Source organism: Lasiosphaeria miniovina, assembly GCF_030549165.1.
Source record: "Lasiosphaeria miniovina strain SMH2392-1A chromosome Unknown B0T26scaffold_1, whole genome shotgun sequence".
Lineage (NCBI taxonomy): Eukaryota > Fungi > Ascomycota > Sordariomycetes > Sordariales > Lasiosphaeriaceae > Lasiosphaeria > Lasiosphaeria miniovina.
In genome coordinates this window covers 952042-963627 of record NW_026848220.1, presented here as the reverse complement: position 1 = coordinate 963627, position 11586 = coordinate 952042, and the positions used below count along the sequence as shown (strand labels likewise).

General features: G+C 59.4%; 1 protein-coding gene across 1 annotated transcript; it reads left to right on the top strand.

Moving 5' to 3' along the window:
- Nucleotides 1-887: 887 nt before the first annotated feature.
- B0T26DRAFT_808046 (uncharacterized protein) lies at nucleotides 888-10416 on the top strand (the record flags this gene model as incomplete). The annotated part of the gene is made up of 12 exons (XM_060447241.1): nucleotides 888-1138; nucleotides 1201-1942; nucleotides 2081-3943; nucleotides 3999-4173; nucleotides 4227-4870; nucleotides 4968-5233; nucleotides 5301-5466; nucleotides 5524-6188; nucleotides 6251-6391; nucleotides 6431-9091; nucleotides 9150-9982; nucleotides 10242-10416. 12 exons carry the CDS (start codon nucleotides 888-890, stop codon nucleotides 10262-10264), a joined length of 8430 nt encoding a protein of 2809 aa, XP_060302061.1. The 3' UTR covers nucleotides 10265-10416.
- Nucleotides 10417-11586: the final 1170 nt, after the last annotated feature.

Below are 11586 nucleotides of genomic sequence, written 5' to 3'. Positions count from 1 at the left end.
GGACCCGTATTAAATCCTGTAGTACCGAGACACGCGCTGCCGACCACACAGCGCCAACCAACCCTCACCCACCGAGTACCTGCTGACCAGATACCCTGTTTATAGAGCGGCCTGTGCCGCTTGACCTGCGCCACGCCGTTACACGGGAGTCTCCGTTCGCCAGTCCGGCGACACTGCTTTTTCCCCAAGTCCTGGGTTAATAAAATGGCGAAAAGACCGACCGACGGCCCCTGGTCTCCTGCGCCTTTCGTATCGACAGATGCAGAGCAGATAGGCTGTGTGCCCATCTTGACCAGAAGACGAGGCCCCCTCTGCCGTTCCTTGCGTGCTCCTTGGGGAGTGGCGCTTGCCACTCTCCGTCATGTGCTCTCCGCACCTCCCACACGCGCACGCACTCAGGCCTCGCACGCGTTACCATGTGTTTTCTCCTCCCCTGTGGCATTGCGCATCTCGTAACTTTGAGACCTTCCCAGAACACCGCGGTTCGTATCATGTGAGGCCTGTAAGGCACCGTACCTGGCTCAATGCCGGTTATTTGCCCTTGTATTTGCTGGGCTTGCTGGTGTCTGCTCGACTTGTCTTCTCGTTATTGCATCTGCGGCCCAGCAAAAGCTCTTGCGCCGATCGTTTTGGGACTGCCATGAGAGACTTTTGTTCACTATGGACCCAGCCACTTGATCTGGCCATTTCTTGCAATATCAGTTAGGTTCCCTATCTTTACCAATTCTTCATCTGCGGCAGTCTAATACATAATTCCTAATCTTCTTAATTTTTATCTCCTGTTCGGCTGTTGCCCTTGCTTTACACCCAGCGAATCACATCCGCCATCGGGATCCGGAGTCACCACCATCCTACACCGTCAAACTTCAGGCAATCACTGTCCGACCATGGCTTCGTTCTTTCAGCCACCAACATCGGGCGATCCCGTGATCGCTGCATGTGGGGGGGCAAATACGACTGCATCCTGGCGCCAGGTCTACTGCAACAGGGCGATATCACCTGACCAAAGGCTCAACACGCCGCTGCAGTCCTTTACGCTGATATTAGCGGTCACGTGCATCTCCCTGCCACTCGTTATTTCACTCACCTCGAGGGCATATTATATGTCGGAAAAGAAGCGGAAGTCAAAGGCGAAAGGGTAAGAGATTTCATGACAGCCGAGATTGGTATGTCTGTATTTTACTGACAGTAAACAAAAAGGACAAGAAAACGGTTTCGGTCTCTAAGAACGGATGATTTACAATCACCACCTTCGGCCAGGGAAAACGGGCCCACGATAGCCGCTCAGTCGTTTCACTTGACAGACGGAAAATCCGTACCACAAAACGTCAAGGAGGATGCCGCTCCTGACAAGACTCTTTATATCTTCCCGCTTCCATCTTTTGCGGACGACCCGACCCAGTATCCTCCCATTCTCACCGCGTCCGGCACCACGCATCAACAACTTGCTGGACTACTCGATGCCGGCCAGGTTTCGCAGACTTCACTGCCCGTGTGGGCGAACTTTGTCTCTAACCTGGTCCGCAAGGACAAAGTTCTCACCACCATCGTCTTACAGGTCTCGGAAACCAACGGCAGCGATGAATCAGCATCACTCATTGCATCCCTCCTCTGCGAGTTTTGCCGGTCTGAAGTCCCGGTGCTCCTCAAGTTCCCACACGACGACAGCGCCCTGACCAGGGACATCGACTTTGGGCTCGTCGCCGGCGTCATCGTCGAGAATGCGTGCATTCTGCGCACCGGCGAGAGGCGTGACTATTTCCGCGCCCAGGGGCTGCGCGACATCATGGCGAGGGCCGCTGAGGAGCGCGCGCACCGCCCAGCTTTCTTCGTGGGCTTCCACGATGTCTGGAGCAGTCAGCCGTCTGCGGCAGCGGCGTGCAGAGCCGAGAAGCTCGCGCGGCACTTTGACGCCGTGTTTGAGCATGGTCCGGACTCGAGCGTGGAGACGTGGTACGCGGATAGGTTGCCTCGGTCTTTGAGCGGATTTGAGTTTCTAAGGAAGCCGGAGATCTCAGAGGTAGGTTGAATCTTGCCTGATGCTGGGAAAGAGAGATAGGGGCACTAACATGCTTTCTAGTTGCAAAAGACTTGGCTGGAACAGAACGGCAAGGTCCGGGACTTTGGCATCACCGACGGGGAAGGGCAAGTATCATGTCTCGATTTTGAGGCGTTGGCCAAAGTTGTTCCCGACGTTGGCTTTCTCTTGAAACCCGTCCCGCACCCGGAGAAATCGGAGTTGCCGGGACCTGAATCGCACTCGATGCGACCTTGGACGGGTTACGCGGCCTCTGCTCCTTCTCGTGGCAACTTCTGGCAGTTCAATGCCGACGGCGAGCTGATCTCACCAGTGGGGTGCGTTCCGTTGCTGAACGGCACAACCAAAGCGCAATATGAAGCCATCACAGCCACACAAACCCGTCTCCGCGACTTGAACATGCTCCAGCGATTCGACGACGCCGAAGTCGGCAGGCTAGTTGAGCAGCTGAAGGCGTTCCACGAGAGATCCGAGTTTTCGCATCTCGTCAGCAGCCTCGTCGACGGTCTTGTGCAGCAGAGGGTTGTCGTCTTCAAGGGCCTGGGGACTGGCTTCACCTTGCCAGACAACAGGACAGAGATCTGGGGCGTGTCGAGTGTCTCGTCTAGCGAGAAAGGCGCAGTGGCCGACCTCTTGATCTCGCGGCGATGTCCAACCGACATTGGCACCGTGCTGCACACGTGGCTGGCGCACCACGGCGTTTCGCGCGTGCAACGGTATGAGGAGGAGGCGCGGCTCGAGCAGACATCAACGGACACCGCACATGTGTCGCTCCCTCGGAGCATGAGAGCCGCCATTGACCGGGCCACCCCAAGCGAGGTTCTGCGCATGCTGCAGCAGCTGCAGCTGGCACGGCCAGAACACTCATTCAAGAATGCTATCGAGGCACACTGCCGAGGCGTTCTGATCGACGACACATCCGCGGCACAGTGGAACGACGCACACTGCCGCCAGTTCCCCGCCGGCACCGTCAGCATGTGTGATCTCCTGCAGCGGCGTCTATCAGAGCTGGCACATATAGGATGTCAGCAGCTCCCCTCTGTGGACAACCTCGTGCTCCTAAATAGGACCATGGAGCGGCTCGTCGACAGCTCTCTGTTCTCCGGCGACAGCGGCACGCTCAACATCATTGCCAACGCACTCCTCCAAGCCTACGACCCATCAAGCCACCACAGACACCCGTCCGCCGACGCCAGCGCGGACCTGCTCGCGCTGCTCTTCTTCAGCGCGCTGCGCCGCGCCGCCCTCGAGGACGTCTACTGCGAGGCTACGGACCACTGCCCCATGTTCGCGCAGCCGGACCAGGCAGCCGTGTTTGCCGAGCTGTGGGTCCTCGGCTCGCAGTGCGAGCTGTTCTTTGGCATGTCGCCGCGCGCCCTGGGCCAGATCCTCTACGACCGGCACCGCACTTTTCTGACGGAGAATCCGCCTCGGGCCGCGGAGCGAGAGGGAAGCGGCGGCGGCGGGCAGCTAATGGGCATGTATTCCAAGTCTGAGCCACAGGGTAATGCAATGGCGGGGGCAGGGGATGGGGATGAGACTGGTGGGAAAATAGGCAAGTCCACGACGCTACAGCGCAAGCCCACGACACTACAGCGCAAGTCTACGACGCTACAGCGCAAGCCCACGACACTACAGCGCAAGCCCACGACACTACAGCGCAAGCCCACGACACTACAGCGGCTCTGGAAAATTGCACAGGAACTGGGCGCCTTCTCAATCTTCTGCGTCCCGGCCGCCATTGACGTCGTGCTGCTGACGTTCCTCGGCCGCGGCCTGTTCATGACGGCGTTCATGGGCGGCGAGCACCTCGCTGCGGCGTGCCAGGCGCTGTTGGTCGCGCTGCTGCTCTCGGCGGGCGTGGCCGGGTGGGTCGGCAGCGTCGGGAATTACTACCTCTGCAACGTATGGGCCTGCTCGAGTTTTCTCGGGGAGAAACAATTTGGCTGACCGGTCCTAGTACGCGTATAACAGCATGGTGTACTTCCACGTCCAGCGGCTTTCGGGCGGCTTCGTCCTGAGCCTGCTGGTGGCTGCCGTGGGCGCCGTTGTGGTCGGGGCGAAGGTGTCTGTAGGCCCGGCGTTCACCTTCTTCGCCTACCTTGTTCTCATCTCGACCTATCTTTATCTCTTAGGCGAGTCATGAAGCACCACTGAGTGAATGCAACCTTGCTTACGGCCGCTGCAGGAATCATGGCGACGATGCACCAGCGGGCCAGTCCCTTGACCTCTGGACGGACCGTCCTCTGGCGGACAATACCGGTTTTGTGTCTCTCCCCGGCCGTCTCGGCGTGCATCAACGGGCACGATCTGGCCATCTACCTGTCAGTGGGATACGGGTTCCTCGTACTACTCATCGTGCAGTACCGCAGCCTGTGCCACGAGTGGATCAACTGGACGGACAACATCCCCGTCTTCACCGCGGACGACCTAGTGACGTGGTACTCGGCGCGGCTCGAGCGGCTCGAGCGGCTCGAGCGGACGCAGCGGACGCAGCGGCGCCTGAGCGACAGCAGCAGCGCAGAGACGCTTCCTACCGCCTCCAAAGAGTCTCCGGCCGTGGTCAAGAAGCTGGCAGTCGACGCGTTTCGCGACAGTGTCGAGTCGTACCGCCACAGCCTCCGTAGCCGGCTCGGCGGCGGGATTCTCGCGCCGGACCCACTGGTCCGGCGCGTAGAAAAGGGGCTCCCGTACGTCCACTGGCTGCTTCTCAAAGAGGCGCATGGAAAAGAAGAGAACGTGAGCGCGCCGTTCTCGGTGCCGTGGTTCGCGCAAGTCAGCCAGGCCCTCAAGAAGCAGCAGCAGATGACGCAGGGGCTGAAGGAGCACAGCGTCTTCATGCTGTTCCGCTACGGGCGGTTCGATGCAAGTACCGACTAGATTTCTCACCGTACCACAGGTAGTCTTCTGACGCCACCTCCCTAGATAGATCGGCCAGAACGTCGCCCTGTTCCTCGTTTGCCTCGTGGACCGCTGGGTCAGCATGGCCATGGCGGCCAGCAGCGCGCCGTCGCCCTCTGTGTTCGGCCACTTCACGTCGCGCTACGCCGTCTGTTTGGCCATCCTGTATTTCTGCGCAGGGGCTATGGCCCTCGACGCCGTCCTGCAGACGTACTGGCCCGCCAGCTACGCGCTCTCGGATGAGAAGCTCGCGAGCTGCGAGGACGCTGACGCTGTGGCGCGGAAGTGGGAGAGGTATGGATATGCCCCCCAGGTATACCCCCCAGGGACTTATGACGGTCATTATTGATTTGCTATTTAGGTCACGCTGGCGCAAATGTGTCACGGCATTTCTCCAGCTCGGCCAGCGACTTATATTCGTCGGAGGGTGCTGCACGCTAGTTGTCTGGCTGCTGGTCGACGACCCTCGCATGGTACAGCTGTACTACGCGTATATCGTAGGGTACTCGGCGGTGCTTTTCTTCCAGGTGAGCGCTTTAACTAAGATAAACGTGTCACGCAAGTTGCTAAACCACGCGCAACAGTTCAATCGCTGCTTCACATTGAACGTCAGACGCCATGTCACGTCCATCTTGGTCTCCGCCGCAATAGGCTTTACCACGGGCTGTGTTCTACACCGACTATTGGACGGCAGCCTGCTCTTCTTCGCCGACGTCATAGCGCTGAACATCGCCGCGATATTGGCGGCGCTGTTGACCTGTGTTTGGGTTTTGCGAAAGCCAGAGTCGATCAGCTCAAGCGACTCTGATCCCACCTCGGACAAGACAAAATTCTGGGTGCAGCGCCGCTTGACAGAGTCCAGGGGCTGCACGGTGGCTTCCAGCAGGGGCTACACGGCGGCTTCCAGCAAAGCTGAGTGGCAGGCGATTCCGGGCGTGTTGGTCTCGTTTCAAGACTCCAGTCCTGTCGCGAGCAAAACCACAGAGCTTCTTGAATCGGCTAAAGATCGATCCGCAAACCACGCGGGATGTGTTCGGTGGGCTGATGACGTCCTGAAAAGCGCCGTGGAGCTGTGGACGGAGGGCAGAATCCGGGCCACGGTTTGCTCCGCCTCATCGTTCTCCGACGCGGACTTGGAGGGTTTTGTCTCCTTCAGCAAATATGACGGCGGCACTTTACACATCAACTTCGGCCTTTTTGGGGAGGACGAATTAGCCGCAGCCTCATGGCATACGACAGGTGCCGAGATGTGAGTTGAAACCCTGCTTCCAACGCCCCAGACATGCGCTAATTCCAGGATTTGCTTCTCAGGGTTACTGAGATCATCTTGTTTCATACTTCGCGGGCAGTGCTCGGCTTGAGCGAGGCACAGGCAACGCAAGCCATGTCCTTCCCGTATGCGGGAGATTTTCTTCCTAGAAGCGTTCAACTCGAGATTGCCACGGCAGACATGTCCGGCCTGACAACAGTACAGAAACATACAAATGACAGTATCTTGCAACATCTCTGCTTCGGGATCAACGTTGACCTGGAGTGGGATCACTTGTCGTCCGCCACCCGGGAGGTCATCCTCGGGCGTGTCTTGGATGCGCCGGTCGCGGCAGCAACACAGATGCTTGGCTGGGCAAAATCTACAAAGGTCGATGTCCAAGCTAGCGACTTCAATATTCATCTGCGTCGAAGAATTCACGCAGAGGCCGGAGAGAGGCTGAAACTTTCGAATGCAGACACACTAGGTGTTTCACAACAGGTTAGAATGCCCGAAGAATCACATCACGGTCTTGCAGGACCATCCACAAAACGCACGAAAGCATTCCGGCGGTTCGGGGGCCTGCTACTCCGCTTCCCCGTCAACTTCGCAAAGTGGGTCGGAATCATCTCTGGGGCCGGCTCAAACATCGAGCGGGAGCTGTGGTACCTGCTCAGCGACTACCCCAACATGCGAGGCGCCGCCATGTGCCTGCTGATGCTCGCGTGGAAGGCGTGCTGGCGAGTAAAGAACGCGTGGATTTACGTCATGCTGATATACCACCACAAAGCACTGGTTCACATCTCTCGGCTCGCCACGAGAGGCACCTCGCGAACGCTCTACAAAGATAGCATCGCCGCCGAGATGCGCCGCAAGACGCTTACCGGGTTTGCCTCTCGGAACGACCAGAACACGTTGATGCTGGACATATTCGAAGGCCGTCTTGCACGCCCAGCTGCGGACCAAGCTCCGCTCGCCACAGCCGTCTACGATGGCCAGTTTCGTCTTGTCCAGCGCACCGACGAGGGGAAAAAGAGCAGGTCTGTCGCGACTTACATGTATGCCAACAACTCCAAGTCGAGGCTTCCCATCACGAAGCATATCGCGGACGGTAATGTCACCAAGCATTGCCATTACGATAAGAGAGGCCGCGTCTCGCACGGGACGTTGGCAGTGGAAGGGACGGAGTATTCGTTCCGCTACTTTTACAAATCCACACCCAAAGGCAGTCACGAAGTCCTCAAGGCCCAGTTCAGCCTCGCGCAATCCCCGGCATCCGGTAGTCTAGTCGTCTGCTGGGGCACGCCGCTACGCGAAGACGTGGCGGACGAGTGCAACTGGGTCCCTTCCGACCGCGTGTGCCGAGTGGTGAGAGAAGTTGGGGAGAAGACGTACACGACGACCAGCAGCTACCAGCACCGGCGAGACCCAGTGATGGCGACAGTATTGCACGAGGGAGAGATAGCTACCGCCATGCCAGAACCACCGTGTCTATTTGGGCACGAGACGCTGCTACAGCAGCGGCCGACGGATGTGTCCTTTGAGAACGACGACCTTCTCATCTATCACAGCCTGAGCCACGTGAAGCGGATGGCGACGCCGTCGACGCAGAAGCAGACATGGGCCTTTTGCTTAAACCCCGCATCGTGGCAGCATTGGCGCAGAAAGGTCGTCTACCGCCGCGTGCCGACGTGGTGGCTGAGAACCGAGCTCTGGAACCACTGGCGCAAGAGCGGCAGCCTCGACGCCGTGGCGGCGTGCTGGATGGACGAGCTGATCCTGCGCCAGGAGCCACTCCTCCGCAGGTACTGGGCGGCCCGGGGGCTCGGGCAGCTGTCCGCAGCCAAAGCAGCACTCGACATGCAAGCGGAGCAGATGGTGGCAGCCATCGAGATCGAGACAGACGTGTCCGAGGTGTGCCTGCTGCCGGTCAAGTGCTCGGACCTCTACACGATGGGCCTGGGGAGGGACGCGAACCAGCTGACGACGCGGCCCGGCGACTGCTTCGGCGACACGGGCGACCGCATCTCGGTCATCTTCAACGACATTGGCTGCTGGCCCGACACTCCGGGCGGCGTGTCCAACTGCCGGCGCGACCTGGTCAACGGCCACAGCACCATCCGGAACCACGTGCTGGCCGAGTCGGCCAACGAGCACGGCATCCCGCGCTTCCAGGTCGAGAAGAACGTGCAGTCGCTCAAGCTGCTGCCGCTGTGGGGGCTCGACGGCCGCACGCCCAGCCACGGCGTCATCGACAACCTCGTCGAGAGCGAGGTTGACGCCAGAATCGCCAGCACTCACGCCCGCCGCGACATCGTCGGCACCTTTGTGCCGCTGCTCCGGCAGTTTGTCAAGGGCGCCCGGTCGCGGCACATGTCGCGCGAGGGCATGGTGGGATGCAGCAACGCGCTGCTCGCCATGTTTGCGTATTTCGAGCACAAGGACTACAACGCGACGTGGAACTCGCGCGAGGTCGCGGCGGCGTGGGCTGGGGCGTGGCTGACCGAGCACGACGATGCCGAGTCGGACATGCGCAACCCGGCCGGGTACCTCGAGCTGGAGCGGCCGTCGACGGCGGACTTGCGCAGCACGCTGGCCATCTACTCGTCGTACTTCTTCATCTTCTCGGTGCAGACGCCGGCCGCCTGCCCGCGCGTGTTCCAGAGCACGCACCACGGCATCAGCAGCCTGTTCGGCATGCTGCTCAAGTACCGCCGCGGCGCCTCGTTCGGCATCTGGGACCACGCCATCCTGTGGCGCGAGTGCTGCCTCAACATCAGCCCCGCCCAGTCCGCCCTCCCGCTGCCCGTGCAGTCCATGCTGCTCGCCGGCATCGGCCTGGCCATGCGCCTCGCCTACTTCCACGCCGACGTGGTGCTGCCGTGCACGCCCGTCTTCAACCCGTGCGTGTCCCCCCCTTTTTTCTCTTACAGGGACACGCTGACTTACCGGCGGCCACAGGATCTGGGAAGCCGAGCTCGGCACCGACAGCGGCCGGCTCGCGCACCGCAAGGCCTTCGGCCGCAAGATCGACGCCATCGTCAACGGCGTCAGCAACATGGACGCGTTCCAGCCGGCCACCGACACCGACGCCGACGCCCTGACCGAAACAAGGCCCACCGTGGTCATGCTGTCCAACGTGCAGTTCATCAAGGACATCCGCACGGCCATCCTCGCCGCCGACATCATCGTCAACACGCTCCAGCTCACCACCTACCGGCTCCTCATCTACGGCGCGCGCGACCGCGAGCCCGCCTACGACGCCGCCATGGCCCGCCTGATCTCGTCCTGCAACCTCACACAGAACGTCGAGCTGGCCGGCTACGGCGACGCGCGGGTCGCGCTGCGCGGCGCGTCGCTCTTCGTCAACTCGTCTCTCTCCGAAGGCCTGCCGCTCGCTATCGCCGAAGCCGCGCTCGCGGGCGTCCCGATCGTCGCCACGGCCGTCGGCGCCACGGCGCTGGTGCTGACGGACCCGGACGACGGCGCTACGCGCTACGGTGACATCGTGCCGCCCAACGACGCGGCGGCGCTCGCGCGCGCGCAGCTCGCCCTGCTCGCCATGGCCGGGCCGCGCTGGGCGCGCTTCGCTGACTCAGAGGTCCACCTGCCCGACGTGCTGACTGCGCACGACGCCACTTGGCTGCAGGCGCGCGTGCGCGATGCGGCGCCCGCCCGCAGGCGCCTGGGACTCCGCGGCCGCGAGGTCGTGCTCCGTGGGTTTCACGGAAAGCGGTACCTCCGCGAGCACGAGCAGATGTACTGGGTCCAGTGGCACCTCGCGAGGATGAGGGGTGTGCACGGGCTCGGCGATGGCGCGGGGCGGAGTGATGGGGTTTGTTGGCGGGACTTGGGGATGGACGAGGTCAACGGGGGAAAGGGTAGGGGGATCGGTGACGGCTTGGGCTGGCGGGCGTTTCAGGGGGAGGAGCGGGGACGGCAGCCGAGGAGGAGGTTGAGGAAGGTGACGAGGGGGCGGGAGGAGAGGGCGGGAGGAGAGTGCGGAGCAGTCGGGAGCCTTGTTTAATTCCGGTTAGTTTTTTACAATGGCAGGGTCTTGGAGCGAGCAAGGTTAGGGTAGATAAAAGGACCTGATTTCCAATACCGGTTGTCAACGCACTTGGAATGGGAAAACGGGAGTCGAGTATCTGATAGACAAAAGTGTTGTGGCGGTTGCGGCCATATAGCTACCATCAGTAGAGTGCTAGGCAACAACAACCGGTATCTGTTGTGTTTGTGTTTGCTGGTTTGTCTGCTGGCGTAACGGCACACCGTTGCAGGTTATACAAAATATTGACCGCCACGCTCTTGCCATCATCCCACCCGCTCGGAGTGGTGTTCCCAGTGGCAGCTAGCGAGACTTCGGATGCCGAGGCCGAGGTTGGCCAGGCGGTCACTAGAAAGCCAGGAGTCTAGCGAGGAGTCTAGCGAGCCGTGCACAGAGACAAAAAAAACTTTTTTGGAGTACAGTTGAGAAATGGTGATCGTCTCTTGCTCCCGAGGATGTTGAAAATGTGTTCGGGTCCGTGGTGCTGGTTCTCTCGCCACAAGACGTGGCCTAGTCTGTACCGCTGCTGTATCTGATCCTTGCGCTGCTTTTGCTGGTGGTACGGCTGGAACGATGGCAGAGCATCACGCGCATTCACAGGGTAACGGAAATAGAGCATTTGATGCAGGGAGGTAAAGCTGGAATTGTCTAAAAAGGTCTGTCTTTTTATTTCCTTTGGAGGGCCAAGTCTCTCTTTTATAGTCATGAATAGTGGCAGAATCTAGTGGCGAAGAATCAAGTGACAGCTTCTAGGTCCTTTTGCCCACTAAGTTAGGTGGGGGGGTAAGCGAACACTACTGATTTAGAACATTCTGTATAAGCAGGAGTCCCAACTAACCCTCCAACAAAAGAAAGGGTGATCTTTTTATTTACAAAACTTCAATACAATCTTTGATATCCTCTGAATCATCCGCATCTTCCGCATCTTCTAAAACCTCTGCTGCACGCCCTACAGCTCTCTGGGCCTCACGAATAGTCTGAATATTCGCAAAGGTGGTATTTGGATCTTCTTCGACCTTCTTCTTCTTTCTGGCTCTTATTGATTCGAGAGTGTGTTCTAGACCTTCAATCTTTCGCTTCCTAATAGCTAGTTCAAAGGCCTGTTCATCCAAAGCCTTACCAATCTTTCTGAGGAAGAGCTTATCCGCTGGCATTGCTTTGATGATGCGTGCGAACTTCTTTGCCTGCTCAACGTAATCACGTGCCTTTCTAGGAGTCCTCCACTGCACCCGATCGTCTCCATAATCCTCCAGGATTGGCATACGGAGTGTGCGAACCTCTGGGGTAACTATAGTAGTTCTTAAGGGGCGTGAAGTATTAGAATTCTTGAGGAGGAGTGGGCTTCTTAGC